The 17,719-nt window shown below is 36.9% G+C and overlaps 1 protein-coding gene across 2 annotated transcripts in view; it reads left to right on the top strand.

Annotated features, from left to right (window-relative positions):
* The window catches only part of LOC103896611 (aromatase), a 26,246-nt gene extending 13,481 nt beyond the window's left edge, over positions 1-12,765 (top strand). For both annotated transcript variants that reach the window (XM_009276479.1, XM_009276478.2), the window contains 7 exons: positions 1,483-1,637; positions 3,472-3,648; positions 4,371-4,485; positions 6,390-6,504; positions 7,159-7,321; positions 8,783-9,024; positions 12,230-12,765. In XM_009276479.1, coding sequence (XP_009274754.1) covers positions 1,483-1,637; positions 3,472-3,648; positions 4,371-4,485; positions 6,390-6,504; positions 7,159-7,321; positions 8,783-9,024; positions 12,230-12,481 — 1,219 coding nt within the window. In that variant the 3' untranslated portion in view covers positions 12,482-12,765. The remainder of the gene's footprint in view (positions 1-1,482; positions 1,638-3,471; positions 3,649-4,370; positions 4,486-6,389; positions 6,505-7,158; positions 7,322-8,782; positions 9,025-12,229) is intronic.
* Positions 12,766-17,719: the final 4,954 nt, after the last annotated feature.

Genomic DNA, 17,719 nt, shown 5'->3' with positions numbered 1-17,719 from the left:
ATGATCTTAGAGGTCTTTTCCAACCTCAATGATTCTATGATTCTATAACTCGAGTTCTGTAAAAGTATACTATTTCCACCAATGTCATCTGAATTCTTACCATCAAATCTAACCATACTGAGATGCTAATGCACAGAGAGAAGGACTTGTAGTCTTGGTTACAACAGATGATGTTTTTTGGAGGACTTATGAAATGGTTTCATAAGGAAAATCTGTTTATACAAGGTCATATGTCAAAATCCTTCCTTAAAACATTATCGTGTGTCTCCTGTGTAGATGTGTGGAGTGGAGGGAAGCAAAATGAGCCTCCTGCAGCTTTCCATTCCTGGGGACAGCTGTCATAATTCAACACCATCTTTTCGTGTTCATGAAAATACAGATGATGTTCCTTGACGTGCAAAAAAACTTTTAAGGAAATCAGAAGAGAGAGCAGATGTGGGGAAGTGTAGGAAAGAGAATATGCTGAGTTCCTTGGAAGGTTGGACCTGCAGACACACTCCTCCCTGTTTTAACTCCAGTCCTTAGTCCATGTTTGTCTATTTGTACCATACAGCATCTCACTGTTAACACTCTGGTCATGCAGAACTATGGTGAAAACCCAGCACTGCCGAAAGCAATAGCAAAAATCCCATTTACTTCGCCCGACTGAAAAAATAAACCAACCCACGTAAGAAGTCTGGGATTTGGTCCCTAGAGTATGCTACGTGGTAAAGAAAGTAGCTTATTGTTTTGTTTCAATCTCTGTTCTGATTTTCTTCCTTTTTGTTGGATTTCATTTGATCAGGTTTTCATCACGCCAACATTTCTAAAACACTAGCTCCCTCTAAAGGAGATTGTATCTTAGAGCAATAACGCTGGTCACAACCTGTTTGCCACCTTGTGTAAATAAACCTTGTCAGCTGTAAAAAGCATTAGACATATCACAGATTTCCTTAACATTTCTATTTAGGAATATTTATCCCACACATATCATCATATTATGATGCTGCATATTTAAGTGATGCACGTATATTTATGCTTTCTGTATGTGTCTGGGAATGACCAAATAGCTGCAGTATAGCTGTAATTTAATACACATCATGATGAAATTATCAATTGCCAAATATTTTACACGTCATCTTCTGAAATATCTGACATTTGTCATTGCCTGAGTGTATCTTATATATCTACGTGTTTCTATGTATACGCACTATTCAGATTAAAATCTTCTGGTAACCATTTGCACTTTAACTGAAAAATAGTTTTAAGTCTGAACGGAATACATTATTGCTCTAAATATGCATTCTGAAGGCATTTATCATCAAGTTTTTTAATTATGTAAAAGGAACAACAGTTAACGTCAAGCATTGTACTTCCTGCTAAATTGAGAATGCGAGTCAGCACTTCAGAGCAACTATAAAACGTCAGGATAAAAATTCTATGTACAATCTATGAAACAGCATTTTTGTTTTGGGCTTTTTTCTCCCCCCATTTCTTTCCCAGATCCTCAAGTGTGTTCCATGTAATGAAACACTGGCATTATGTTTCTCGATTTGGGAGCAAGCTTGGATTACAGTGCATCGGCATGTATGAAAATGGGATCATATTTAATAACAACCCAGCACACTGGAAAGAAATTCGACCCTTTTTCACCAAAGGTAAATCAGTGTGCATTAATACACTGCATCACTGTAGCACACAGACTATCTTTTCTGAAATGCTGTTCGTCCTTTGCATGCTTAAATTACAGAAATCAGTTCTCTTTATATATCCCATAGAAATATTTTCTTGCACATGTTCTTTCACACTTTTCCTGCTTGGTATGCTATTTGAAATGGTCCTGAAGTAGTTTTGCAGATTCTTAATCTCATCCAATTAAAACAAAATTAAATGATGCCCACAAGCCATGTTTTTAAATGTTTTTACGTTTCAAGTCCAGCATTTACATTAGCTCAACCAGCACTTCCATAAGTGTAGTTGGTTGTTCCTACCCCAGCTTCCACTGAGTTCAAAGACTTTTCTGTCTTGTTCTAATGGCAAAAAAGAAAGTGCTTTAGTTTCAAAATTAATTTAGAAGATCTGCACAGCAGAACTATTTATTAATCCCTTTAATAAGCTAGGAATCAATGTAGTAACAGAGAAAAAGATTGAAGCAATTAATATCAGTAGGTTGAAATCAAATAGGAAATTACATAAACAAACTCCAGTGTTACTATTTTATGAGTCTGCAATTTTTTGATTCACCTTCTTTCCACAAATTGAAAATTTTCAGTATTTGCATATCATCAGAATTAGCTACTTCCAATGATCTTACAGCCTTCCTAGCAAAACTGCCACACTTGTTCTGCAAGCTCTACAGTTCAGAAAATATTCTCACCAGCTGAGACTGCAGTAGTTTGTGACATGATTCCAGAACCTGAAAATGAAAGTAAAGCAGCACCTAAAAGAAATTAATTATCTGATGGTTGGAATCTTCTATATTATTTTGTTGATATATCTGTGCTCCTATATGACAACTTGGGCCTTTCCTACATGATTTTGCTATTGAAAAATATCAGCAGCTTTGTACTGGTTGAAGATGGCAGGAAAAAAAAAAATTCTACTTATTCCTAGAACGACCAGTTCTCTCTATTTACAAAACAGACCTCCTCTCTTCTCAATTACAAACATACAATCCCTCTCAACATATATTTGATAAAATAATGTCCTTGAGGCAGTTACAGCAATCCTTGTATGGAAAAGTAATTTAAATAGACTACTTGGGGCAAGATTTCCAAAGTCATTCAAAAATTACCTGAATCCACTCCAGCTGGAGCCTATCAAAATCCCACCGAATTACATAGCAATGGAACTGACCCCTGCTTTTGAATTCTTAAAATGCAATAAATCCATCATGACACTATCTCCACTGTTCCTAGGTGGACAGGCTAAGGTAGGCTCACACACAGCATACTGCCAGGCTGGGCTTCAGTACGCCCACAGCAACATTACAGGTTGCCAGTAGCTTACTGCAGAGCTACCGCGCTGTTTAAGAGCACCCAGGAGTCACGTTTTCAGAAATTCCCGTCGTCCTCCCCACGAATCCCCAAGCTATCTTCCCCACCCAGTGTCACTGCAGGCAAATGAGACAGGACATCCACAGTGCCTGTAACGCGGATGAGGATATGGATACCCTCCCACGCAGAAAGGTAGCACAAATGATGCCAAATATCTTTCCTTAACGTGGTATGAACCTAGCATAAAACGTGTGTCTGAGATACAAAGTGGCTGGATGCAAGGAAAGTTTGGGCTTTGAGTTCATTGCCATTTTAACTCAGAAGGCTTGCATTTTTCTTTCAAAAGATGGTACATCAGTAAGTTTCAGAACGATTTTATACCAGTCGCTCACATGATAATGTTTTACATTTTACTGGCACCGTTATCGCCAATTGATGTTATAAATAAGGTATGCAAGTTAACCAATCTTTTGATCATTTTGCACATGTATTTCAGCTCTGTCTGGTCCTGGTCTTGTGCGTATGATAGCAATTTGTGTTGAATCAACAATTGATCACCTGGACAAACTAGAGGAAGTAACCACTGAAGTAGGAAACATCAATGTGTTGAATCTTATGAGACGGATCATGCTTGACACATCTAACAAGCTTTTTCTTGGGATACCTCTGGATGGTACTAACAGCTTTATTTTTATACCTTATGATGCATCTAAAGTGCACGTCCAAGGAAAACTCATTGACATCACTCAGCAGTTTTGTTTCAGAAAACAGAGCAAGAGCAGACTCTTGTATCACCATATAATTAATTGAAATTGATTTATGAGTCATTTTAGTTATAAAAGAATTTTATATGACCAAAAATATGCATTTAGCTTGTCACACTCACCTTAATAAATAGTACCATTTAAAGAGATTTTTATGCAGAGTTGGTACAATCCCGATATTACATGCATGTAAGAATCCAAAAATCTTTCCAAACTAAATGATTGCCTTGAAAAGTTCACCTGGCAATTTGTCTTCTGTGATTTCTTCACCCTCAAAGCCGTATGACAGAAATAACATTATCGTGATGTATGAATTATCCCATTTCAATATGCTGCAAGAGTTCTGCTTCTGCTCTCCTGTGGGAGACTATTTGGCTGTGGTTGACACACCACTATCTCCTTTTAGCTAGCTACCAGGAGTTTTTACAAAGATCTATACCTTTTCTACAGTGTGCTACAAATGTTTCCTAATGCTGTCTACCACATATTAAACCCAATTGTTTATCAAATTCCCCATGAACTTAGTCAGAGTAGGGAACAGGGCCTTACTCTTAATTTTTCTGAAGCATTTGTGTTATTTGACTATCGAGGTTTATGTTTTATACTGCTTTTTGTTAACATTTATTTTCAGAAAGTGCCATTGTACTTAAGATTCAGAACTACTTTGATGCTTGGCAAGCACTTTTATTAAAGCCCGACATCTTTTTTAAGATTTCTTGGCTGTGCAAGAAATATGAAGAGGCAGTGTAAGTATCAACAGTTTTACAAATCATTTGCATAAGATTCACTCTTTCTCAGAAGGAGATCTTCCTTGATGTTTTCCTCTGCCTTTTAGAACATAAATTGTGAAACTTGCAAAGGTGGCTGGCTGAAGTCCCCTGTCTGCAGACCCAAGATAGCAACAGAACAAGATTTGCCACTGATGCTACAAGCGGCTGATCTCAGGGGACGATTTAAAGCCCTTGGCTATTCAGCCCTAGTTTACTCACCAAAATATTAGTTAACGCCAGCTCAAATGTGAAACTCAATTGAAATCGCTGGTTCAGTTCAAACAGACAAGGAAAAGCCATCCTATGTGGTGAAGTGACATTTGCTGTCTAGTCGAGGACAGTCAAATAGTAGGCTACAGTTCATCAAAACAAGAGAACCTGTCTACATCCATGGCACTGTCCCAGAAGAGTTAACCCCGAGCATAATTCTATTTATTGGTGCCCTCAACGTGCATTTTTGAGTCGACAACTCATGTTTGAGTTAAAACTCGGTGCTCAGCATGAGAATCCATTTCAAGGATTTTTTTCCTAAATAAGTAACAAATACGTTTTGCCATCTTCCTCTTTGCAAAAATATGAAATGCCTCCTCTATTTTTATGATCTCATTTGCTGTCTTCTGCCAAAAGAGGACTGGCTATAAAAAGAACTGGCAATCAGTTTGTTCATTTTGGATTTGGATTCTATCTAGTGAGAAAAACTACTACTTACGAAGAATGTGTAATAAATTGTTTTGATAGTGCTATATAACATACAGGCTTTAAGGGAAAGATGGAGGTTCATCTAAAGTAACTGACAACTCTCTTATGAGCTAGACACAAGATTTACCTTCTCTAACATTTCCTTGCCAGTTTTATTATGGCACTGATTACTGCTTTATTCTGTGATTCTAATAACAGCTAACTGTGGTGGCCCAGTTATTACTAGAAAGCCCCTGCAGGCAAATATTGATGTTTCAAAAGCAATCCCATTAAAATGGACATATTCATAAATTTCTACTGCAAAAAAAAGAAAAAGATAAAGATTGCTGGACTTATGCTGGTCTTAAAGCAATGAGAAGAACCACCCCAGGATATGATGACTTCCGATGCTGTTTTGATAAAGTTGGCAAAAAGGACCATTTGCTATTTCTAATACATAAAAAAAATATGTTATAAATAATGAGAACTTTACCAGATTTGAAGTTTTAAAGGCATTTACCCCTACAAACCCAGTCAAATTTTTTATCCCAACAATAACAAACACAAATGGAAAGCCTGAGGATTTCAGTCAAAAACTTTTCAAAATCCTTTAAAAAAAAATTGCCTTCAAATCTATAGCTAATTGAAAATCCCAAATAAAATTATAAAAAACTGTTGGACTTCACTTTTTTCCACTACTGAAATACAAACTGTTGACACAGTATTGCTGACTGTTTAAATATGAAAATTTAGATCAACTCTACCATCAAGATACTACAATTTTTCTAATATTTATCTACATTTTTCTAAGTTATCCCTCATGTTCTTTAAGTTCATTTTATTAGTAATAAAATACAGTATTAAAATAAAAGGAAATAGACAAATTCTTTGGAAATGTTACTAAATCTTTAAAAACTCTATTCATCAATAGGAGATACAGACATAGTTTCATCCTTTTCAGTCTAGCCTGTAAAAAGAGTAAGATTTGAGTCCAAACTAACAAGCAATTACTTAAGAAAACATGCCTTCCCTTAGTGTTACTGCTTTTGCAGAGAACCATATAACTACTTTTAGGAATACTTTATTTCTGCCATTCTTAGATGGTTTTATAGGTATAATCTCTACGTTTCTAATCATATCCTATTGAATACTAAAAGTCTGCAGACATTTATCAATATGTTGGATTTTATCTCTCTTTTCAGCAAGGATCTGAAAGGAGCAATGGAAATTTTAATAGAACAGAAACGACAAATGCTTTCCACTGTTGAAAAGCTGGACGAACACATGGATTTTGCATCCCAGTTGATTTTTGCACAGGTATTGGCAATGGACTCAAAATACAGCTAACACTGATTTTTCTGACATTCTCCTGTCACTAACAACACAGGCTTTGCAACTTAAACTTCATGTGTCCACCCAAAAGTCATATCATCGTAAAGAGATACAAATTACTGGGTTCTGGGGAGTCCCTAACAGCGATTCAAACATTGAATAGTTGCATTTTGGGGAACAGCTGCTTGCCTGATTTTTTTCACGGCTTAAACAACATCCTTAAAACTCGTGCATCTATCCCTGCACATCCTCCAGTTTTCCCCTAACCCCTGAATTTTATCTTGATGTATTGCCTTTTGTTTGCAAAGGCTTCAAATGCTATGTATATCCTATCTTGTATATTCTCTGACAGCTCACAAACTGTGTGAGGAAAGGCAATAAATCAATAAGAATCTGAGCTAAGAACAAACTCTCGCTTTTCTGTAAGATAATACACACCCATCAAAACATGAGTTTTCTGTTTTTCTCTGAAAGACAAAAACCAAATACTACTTAGCATATGAGGTAGAAAGACTGTCAAGATTTTTACTTTTGTTTAAAGCAGATATTGTAGGTCCTTCCCATTCTACTGCTATAGGACCTTTGCTGGCATCAGAGTTCAACAATCAATATTCTCCCCCACATTTCCAATTTTTTCAGAACAGAGGGGATCTGACTGCCGAGAACGTGAACCAGTGTGTGCTGGAGATGATGATTGCTGCTCCTGATACTCTGTCTGTGACTCTCTTCTTTATGCTAATACTGATTGCAGAGCACCCCACAGTGGAAGAGGAGATGATGAGAGAAATTGAAACCGTTATGGGTAAGCAGGAGCTGCAGTGTCAGTGATGTGGGAATATAATTGTGCTTCAGCAGTGATCTAATTTTGATTATTCAAAGGCTGAAAATTCTAAGTATTTTCTTCTAACAGAAGCATTTGCTGTAAAATATATGAACTACCATTATATATAAAAGATTTTATTCAAGATCAAATGAAAGATGAGCAATTTGTAAGATAAATTCACATAGGAATCATCAGAATTGACAATCTATTAGAAAGAATGCGCTATATTCGCTCCTCAGCAACAGCAGTGCAAATCAGCACTCACCTTGTAAGTTCCATTGAAATTATCTTCCAGTTGCCTTGAAATAGCAAAAGGGGACACCCATTTCAAATGCTTCTAATCACCAATATTTCTCTGTGTATGTACAGAGCCTGTCTAAGTTTCACTATGACTGCAGAAGGGAAAGATTAGAGAAAATTAAAATTATATTCTGCTGTCATCCATTTTGATATCAAACTGGTCTCCTCTTTAAATACTAATTACTAACTATTCAAAACACAATCAAGATTTTCCAAATTTGTATTCTTCCCTTTCTCTAGACTTCATTCAAAGCCTGACACTGAACTAATATGAAAACTAATTTCATCTTATTCAACATTTACTTCTGGTCAGTTAATCACTGGAAAGTGTGTAACAAATCAGTTACTCTTTTTCTAAGGTACTTTCAATAAACCTTATTTTATTGTTCTCATGAGAGTTGAGTACTCACTCATTCATCTTCCCTATTCCTTTCTGATAGCCTTGATTTCTAAGGCAGTAGAATGTTGTTGCCTTTTCCTCAAGCAAATGGCCAACCGGGGTAGCAAAGCTGCCTTTTATCTTGAAAACCTACCACTGCAGTGGTCAGCCTGTAGTTCTTGAACTGCTTGTGGCTTGAAAGTTAAAGTAAGGCTCCCACTGGCAGTACATCGTGGCATTGGTACTGTTGCTGATGGAATCAAGCCGGGATGAAGTTAGTCATGGCAGCGGAAATAGTCAGTCAGGCCACAGCAGGACCTAGCTGTACATCCAGCCAAACTCAATTACGTGGTGAAAATTTAAGGTCCCTACATTACCTCCCATCTGCAGACTGCTCCCAGGTTCCATTTGCTGTCAGCTCTCAGAAGATTTCTTTGCTGTATCTTGTTGCTCTCAGTCACACAAAAGTCAGGGAAGGACTTTCAGAGTTTTGTCATTGACAAGAAAGCAGAACAAAGACTCATAATGTATTAAGAGGAAGGTAAGGTGGAGAAGATCATAAATTAATAAACTAGGGTTTATGCTGATGAACAATATACCAGATTTCCCGAATATGTAAGGCTACATAAAACTACTTAAAAGCTGTTGGATCCTTCCTACCATTTCAGGAACTGAGAATCTTCCAAAAATGTTTTGGTATTTGTACAATGAAGCTATTAAATTCATAACCAACTTCCTCACCATCTGTTTTCTTCCTCAAGGTGACAGAGACATACAGAGCGATGACATGCCAAACTTAAAAATCGTGGAGAATTTTATTTATGAGAGCATGAGATACCAGCCAGTTGTGGACTTGATCATGCGAAAAGCTTTACAAGATGATGTAATTGACGGCTATCCTGTGAAAAAGGGGACAAACATTATTCTCAATATCGGACGTATGCATAAGCTTGAATTCTTCCCAAAGCCGAATGAGTTTTCTCTTGAAAATTTTGAGAAAAATGTAAGTTTTCTATCTTATTTCTTACAGGAAATTGGGTGGTATTTATTGACAATATATCTTCCTCTTATTCTGATCTAGAACTTTGAGACCATAAGACTGTTTTCCCTTTGTCTAAGTACCTAGTTAGCTATACATCCTGCTTATTACTATTATTAAAGCTGGGCAGATATTTTCCTATCAAAGTGCCTTTTAATTAGAAAATAATTATGATATTGAAAACAAAGTTTTCCCAGACATCTTAATTTTGATGACAAAGTTAATCAGAATTTTTTAAGACACACACATCATTCCCATTATATCCCCTGACATTGTACAAAATAGAGAGGCTTTAGGGAGCTAGAGCCACGCAAGCAGTACCACACAGAGCTGAGGCCACGGGAGGATTCTCTGGAGAGGTGAAGCAGTATAGTAACTCCCAGGAGACTGAGAATCTAGCACCCATTTTATTCTCTCTTCTTTTTTTTTTTTTAATTCCTAAATAAAAATAAACATCTTTCATAGACCAAAATGGAAATCCTAAGTTTTAACCAACTCAAAGCTGCAAATGTGGAGTAATTCAGTCCCAAATCAGCACAGCATTTCAATTTAAGTTAGAATGTAACTCCCAAAAGAACTAGAATTTTCTTTAGTCTACGTTACCGAGTCCTGTATCAAAAGCAATATGGGAACTTTTTTCCTACTTGGAATCCCCTACTATTGTAAATCATCCTTCAGATTATTTACTTTCATTTAGACCTCTGCTTTTCTGATTAACTATTAAACAAATTGTTTTGCAAAACTGTATTTGTTCAGTAACAATCACCTGGAGAGATTAAAAAACTGTATTGAAAGAAAATAGACTGATTCTATGGCACGTTTGACTCCTTGGTTTTGACTGTTTAACCAGCGCAGATAGAAGCAGAAGATACTGTGACAGAGAGCACAAAACATGACATATTAAGGTTTGGTTAGCACTCCTGTGAGGGAATTAGAAAGATCTCTGGAATAAATAGCCATGCAAGAGTGGAGGGTATAATCAACTTAGTTCTACGAAGGGAATCTCAACTGCAGAATGTTAGCCTTACTATCTCTTGTGGTTTAACCCTCAGTCAGCAACTGAGCACCACACAGCCGCTCACTCGCTCCCTGCCCCCCTGCCCCTGGTGGGATGGGGGAGAGAATCGGAAGAGTAGAAGTGAAAAAATTCATGGGTTGAGATAAAAACAGTTTAATAATTGAAATAAAATAAAATAATAATAATGATATACAAAGCAAGTGATGCACGATGCAATTGCTCACCACCCGCCAACCGATGCCCACTGTCATAGATGCACACATTTTCCTGGTATGCAAGCTCTCTCTTACATTTTCTAGTGCCTTATCAAATATTGAAGTTGAATGGGGTTGAAGATAAAGGGTTAATGTTTTCTACAGCTGTCATACTTCTCATTTTGCCTACCTAAAAAAGTTAGGAAATGATGTTACTACCTGGCAAAACTTTTTTCTTTTGAGATGTAGCAGCTGCACACATAAGCATCCATGGACAGTAATTTCAGTTTTAAAGAAATAAATAGATGACCCACTTTGATACACCAAAAATGGGCTTACTAGTAAAAACACCTGAAGAAATAATTAAGAAAATAAAGAAACAAAAGATGAATGTTCAAGCCCGAAGCACACCTCTAAGTTTTACATTTTTCCTATCAAAAAAATCTAGGCATACCACGTATGCCACACACACAAATGAGCGCACTAGACCGCCTGGTTAACATTTCTAAACTGCTGGTTGATTACCCATAGCAAACTCTGCACCCAGGATTAAATCCAACAGCTCAAGAAAAAAGTCACTGTAGAAAATTCAAGAAGAGCAAAAGTGATTAAGTTTATTGAAACAACTATTCACTGTGAATAGTTTCCATTTTGCCACCCATTATTTTCAATCTAAGTATTTCTACCAAAATGCATTTCTTGCTTATTTTATAAGTACACTTTGCTACTAAAAATATTTCCCCTTGACCAAATATTTAACCACACATTTTCTATCTGACTTGATGCATTCTGTTTGCCACATAATTATTCTAGCAGGCACAATTTGCACACAGTTCTCTAAGCAAATAGCGATCCACACCATTATTTATGATAAGATGGCATTGTTAGAATCTAAACGTTTTTCTATTTTCCCAGGATGTGCATTTGCCATTGTGCTGTACTGCCAGCTGCTGTACTTGCTCTGTATTATAAACACTTGTATTTACCTATCATTTTTCAAAAAGTACAGCTCAGTTTGAAAAAATTTAAACAGAAAACATTTTTCTCAGTCTGAAAATGAGAAAAAAAGGACACTTTTTTCTAGATAATTTAATATAAAGCAACCTTTTCTACTCTGTTCTTGGGTTAAATAGGAAGTCAGAACACAGCTAATATCTTACTTTTTAAGAAGCAAGCTGCACAGATGAAGAAAAATAATTTCTTTATAGCCAGACTTGCTTTTTCTTACTCATAACAAGTACCTTTGTACCTTATTAGCAGTGCTATTCATGCTGTTTGGACTGTTTTGGATAACTGATCTATTCAATGTCAATAAAAGCAGCAGAAGCTGGCTGTGCATTCTTCAACACTTTTGGGAATCCTGCATTTCACATTTCAGTTCATAGGTCAGGAGACAGTCATTTTAAGTGTTATCTCTCTATTAGATATCAAATAAAATTTTCAACGTTACATTTTATGACAAATTAATTCTCAGGAACACTAGCTTTTTAATGACAATTGTAGTAGGTGTATGGCTTTATAATTATCTTTAAACAAGGTATCAGCCTGTATCTCAGACATTTATGAGCTTTATAATGAACATTTTCTGAAGAAGTTTTAAAATGAACTTTAATGTATATTAAAGAGCGAAAGCTTCACTCCATTTCACAGCTTGCGGTAAAATCCCTGTATTTCACAGGATGAACGGACTGAAACACCCGGTCAGAATTCAACTGCTTAACTTTACATTCCCTGCTACCTAGCATTTAAAATGGCATACCTGCTGTCGGTGTCTCTGAATTTCGGCCTGACTTGGGTGGGAGGGCTGTTCAGTGTAAAGGGAAGAAGGAATTGCCCCTAAGAGATTCTTTCCAGAAGTTTTTCAGAATATATTTACTACCAATTTCCATCATAATTTTGGCTACTGTCATGAAGAAAAATTTGTCTTAAAGTTTATTCCTCATGTTGTTCTGTGCAGGTTCCTTCACGCTATTTCCAACCATTTGGATTTGGCCCTCGGGGCTGCGTAGGAAAGTTTATTGCCATGGTAATGATGAAAGCAATTCTGGTGACTCTTCTGAGACGGTGCAGAGTACAGACAATGAAAGGAAGAGGCCTTAACAACGTCCAGAAAAACAATGACTTGTCCATGCACCCAATAGAAAAGCAGCCTCTGCTGGAGATGGTTTTCACACCAAGAAGAAACACAAACACGAATCAGGGTGAATAAAATGGATCTGCATCAGCATTAAAGTTACAGGGCTTTCTCAGCCACAGCCACTAAGAAATACCCATCATTCCTAGGTAAAGATATAGAGTAAAACATTTTGTTGCCCCTAAATCGCTACGGCTTCGGATGACAACTTGTTCCGCCTGCACAGCAGAACCAGGTTTGGCCACAACTTCAATGTAATAAAGTAAGACTAAAATTACAAAATAGTCCTGTTGCTAGGTGATGCCACACTATATGCAGGATTCCTGGCTACTTTTTAAAAACCATCAAGTTCAGATGAAGTTATGCTTGCTTTTCAAACAGTGCAAGTTCAAGAGGTTTGGGGGTCGACAAAAGAACGTGCTTGACGTGTGTTTAATTCCAGGACTACGTGTGTCCCCCTGCCGCCCCAAAGTTGGACCTGGCAGTATTTTGCTACTGCAAAAGCTCTAATTATCTGTTTTTGAAAACATCTGAATGAATAGTATTAAAGTTGATTTTAAGACTATGAAACAATTTAAAGTATTGAGGACATATATAAGTTATAAAAAATGTTCGTACAAGAAGTCATTCAAACATTTTTCTTTACCATGTTTTGCTGTCATGTTAAACAGATACCAAAAACTTACAGTGTCATGGTAGTACTGATGGTAGTAATTTTCAGAGCACTAGGTAATATGACAGTTGAGATAACTGTTCTATGTTTTTAAACCCCAGTGTCCCGCTGGGGACATTACCACTAGTACAGGGAGGGCGGGAAACACTCAGCTCCACCTCATCTGGTTAACTGCAGAAATTTCACCTCCATTTGGGGAAGAAGTTCAAATTCTCTCTAAGCTGCTTAAGCGGTACCAAATCCTGTTTCAGTCTGGTTTTAATTGCTCAACTCTACTTCAGAGAGTAAGATTTGGAGCTGTTGCCCATGTTCCCACACCACAGCAGGGGAGAAAGTCCCTCCCTAATTATCCACATAGCTCTTACTGCTTCTCCTGAAAGAGCATCTTGCTTCACACCCACTGATTTAAAGAGTCATAGAATCATAGAATCATTGAGGTTGGAAAAGACCTCTAAGATCATCGAGTCCAACCGTCAACCCAACACCACCATGCCCACTAAACCATGTCCCTAAGCGCCTCATCTACACGTCTTTTAAATACCTCCAGGGATGGTGACTCCACCACTTCCCTGCGCAGCCTGTTCCAATGTTTAACCACTCTTTCAGTAAAGACATTTTCCCACACGTCCAATCTAAACCTCCCCTGGTGCAACTTGAGGCCATTTCCTCTCGTCCTATCGCTTGTTACTTGGGAGAAGAGACCGACCCCCCACCTCGCTACAACCTCCTTTCAGGTGGTTGTAGAGAGCGATGAGGTCTCTCCTCAGCCTCCTTTTCTCCAGGCTAAACAACCCCAGTTCCCTCAGCCGCTCCTCATAAGACTTGTTCTCCAGACCCCTCACCAGCCTCGTTGCCCTTCTCTGGACACGCTCCAGCACCTCGATGTCCTTCTTGTAGTGAGGGGCCCAAAACTGAACACAGTGTTCGAGGTGCGGCCTCACCAGGGCCGAGTACAGGGGCACGATCACTTCCCTACTCCTGCTTGCCACACTATTTCTGATACAGTCCAGGATGCCATTGGCCTTCTTGGCCGCCTGGGCACACTGCCGGCTCATGTTCAGCCGGCTGTCGACCAACACCCCCAGGTCCTTCTCTGCTGGGCAGCTTTCCAGCCACTCTTCCCCAAGCCTGTAGCGCTGCATGGGGTTGCGCACCCCCGCACCCTACCGTCCCTGAGTCAGTAGCATAAGAGGAGAAACACTGGCTCAAGAGGTAGAATTTTTTCTTCCCCCCCCCTCCTTTTTTTTTTCCTTAAGGTAAAATGGGCTTCACTCATCTACTCAAGGTAAGATGCAAGTTTCATTGGGTAAATGCTCAGAGTTTTGTAGTGGCAAAGGAGAAAGTTCTGAACTAACAAGCAGATTTCTAGAAAACATTTTTAAAACATTTAAAACATTTTGCATACACAGATTTTTATTTTAAATTATAAATTAGGCTTAGTTTTATACTTAGTCCTTAACAGGAAAGCTACATAACTACCCAGCATTTCTTGTTGAAAACGGACCTATCTTGAAATCTGTAGAATCTTGACATTCACGGATATCTCTACTAGCCTAATGACAAATTGTCAGTTTGGTCAAGGAGAAAAAGACCTTCTTGGCTTAATGACACCATTCCTTGACAGAGACTTTCCATTTTCAGTAAGCTTGAGTTTTCATATTGCGTAACCCAAAGAAAGGGGTTTTCTGGATAAAGTGCCTTGATAAAGCCAAACAACCAATGTACAATAGGCTTTATATTAACTTTTTCCTTCCAAGTCACTTAAACTATAAAAAGAAAAAAAGAAAAATTGTTTGTGTCCTTAACTTAGAAAAATCTAATTAAAATTAGATTAATTAATCTGTTCCCTCAGACCACTGCTCTCAGGTGGAGGTCCAGCAGAGGAAGATCTATCCAGTAGCATATAAAAACTGCATAAACCCAACAAATAAATATGCGTTCCAGCCAAAGGTAATGAATTAGGTCAGGCTGGGACTGGTGACAAAGAAGAGAAGCTGCACATTTAGGTCATTTCTCAAAACAGCATGTAAATTTTCTAGAGTAATTTAAAAAAAAAACCAAACTTGAAAGTAGAATAATTTATTGTAGCTAGGTTACTTTTAAAGCTTTCTCCATAGCATTTGCATGGTACCCAAAAATGACCATAGTGAAGTGCAATCCCATACTGCCTGTAAATACAGACAAAATTGGGCATTTGAAGACATCTAGAAATAGGATTTAATGGTTAGACTAGATGATCTTAAAGGTCTTTTCCAACCTAAATGACTCTATGATTCTAGGACTTCTATTTTTTAAGTCATGAAGTGACATAGTGGTATGAACCTTTGGAACATCTAATGTAACCTCTATTTCTACATTCTCTGTAGCCTTTAAACTAGGAAATTGTCAGAGCTGTTGGGAGAAGAAAAAAACCACACCAAACAAAAACAAAAAAAGAAGGCCAAAAACTGATTAAATCCTGTTCTTACTCATTCTGTATCATAAAACACCAAAAAGGGTACTTCAGTGGACATGCATTTCTCATTTGTATGAGAACTTTAAAAAGAAATCCACTGAAGGGTCTTTTTTCTTGGGAATAAACTCCCGTTTTATACACAGTATGCATCTTCACTTATTTCACACACAAAAACATTTTTACAGCGATATATTTACTCTCTGATTTTCCATCTCATAATTATAGGTCTCTCCCCGAGTAAAATTTTTCACATTACTTTTATCATTCAAATTTTGAAATAATTATCTGAAATCATGTAGATATATGGAACTTGCATGCTGCTCTGATTTCTTTAATGTATTATATATTGTTGAATTTGTAGGCTGGAATTTCAGAAACATGATTACCATAATTATTCTATGGAAGAAACAAAGCAGTTTCATTTTCTACTTTTTGTGAGCAAGCCTGCAGAATTATTTCCCATTGTATTTTAAGTATATTCTTTCTGATATGCTTTGCACATAGTGTTTCTGGTCCTCAGATTTCTACAGTACTTAGTTTTGTCCACATTTGGACAATAGACCTGTTAATTAATCTGAGCCCTGTTCTGCATATCTTTATTATGGCTGTTATGCAGTGGTCTATTTTGCATGAATATTTGCATGATAAGGTCCATCTGCCCTCCTCATATACTTCCATATGTTTGAGAACTGCAGTTGGTGAAGCAGTGTTTCAAAGCTTGCCATGTGGATATAAACAGTTTAAATCTTTTCAATGTATGTATGCCATTGTACAAAACAGAGCTCTGGTTTTAAATGGTGTTTTATTACCAAGTACTGTAAAAATTTAAGTGACTTTTAAAACCACATCAAGTCTCCTATCATCAAGTGAGTATTCCATTAATGTTCAATACATCAACATAGACCAAACTTGAAGACTATGTTTTATACATCACTATGATTATGGGCTGCTCACAGCACATAAACGTGGATGTTGTTAGAAAAATAAAATAATCAAATAAAAGTTGTATGCACAAAACCAAGTTTTAAATCATGTTTCATCGTGTTTTCACAATCTAAAAATCACAAAAGAGTATTTAAATGTATGAGTGTGTATGCATGCATGAACTGATTATTAAGGTGTTAGATACAAGGATGAAGTCTGGGATATTCTAAACTCAAATTTCCCACTGATTTCAGAGGATATTATTAAAAATATCTTTGCAATACTATAGTAAGAAAGCAGAAAGAGATTAAATAATTTAAATTCGTACAAGACTGCTTGCCTAGGAACGCACTTTATCGAAGCTTTAAAAGAAGGGAGAAGAGGTAGTTTTTGGTGATTCTTAAGATAATAGGGATTTGTGGATGTAACAAAAAAGGTTGGCTTGACAATACAAACAGCTCAGCTACCTGAGAAAAGCATCTAAAGTAATAAAAAAATGAAACAAAGCAAAGAAATAAACTGACTACACAGTTCAAAGTAAATTTCATCTTTCTACTCATATCATGATGGCATGACAAATTCAGTTTGTATCTGTATAACTAATTTATTTCACTTTCAAATGAAAGCTTTCAGAGTGATAATTCTTGTATTTGGCTAAGTGACAGAAAACTGGAAGGTAGTAAATGGCATACTAAAAAAAGTCACAAGAACTCTTTAACATAGCTGCAAATGGATAGATTTTTCAGACAGTAACCTGATCACGAGACACTCCCAGTGAAAACATTTACCCTAGAATTTTACAAGCTCTATTAGTAATTTTTAAGCATTAATAAACAATCATCATATTATTAGATTGTTCACTTTCTGCATTCTCCAATACAGTCCAGTGTTATAGCCTCCGTTAATATCCCATTAAATTCAATTCTTAACTTTAAAAGACAATCCCAATTGAAAGTTTACAGCAGAAAGGAACGTATTACTGTTGGGTAGAGGAAAACTGTTAATATGTTGGGCCAAATCTGCTCTGATCTATGGTGAAATAAATCCTTCTCTAATCTAAGATTGGAATTTGCTGCTCATTTTAAAGTGGCAGTTACCCAGGACTTGAGAGGTTAAGACTGTTAGGGCTCAAAACAACACTACCTATCTACTATTATCGTAAGCCTTAAACTTTACGGTATCTAATTTATAAAAGTGCTGGTTTTGCATACCATTATAAGTCCAATGTTTTCAAACACAGATCTTTAATTTTACAATATAG

Source organism: Aptenodytes forsteri, unplaced genomic scaffold, assembly GCF_000699145.1.
Source record: "Aptenodytes forsteri isolate BGI_AS27 unplaced genomic scaffold, ASM69914v1 Scaffold1, whole genome shotgun sequence".
NCBI classification, from domain to species: domain Eukaryota; kingdom Metazoa; phylum Chordata; class Aves; order Sphenisciformes; family Spheniscidae; genus Aptenodytes; species Aptenodytes forsteri.
The sequence above is the reverse complement of the archived record's forward strand: the minus strand, read 5'-3'. Positions and strand labels throughout refer to the sequence as shown.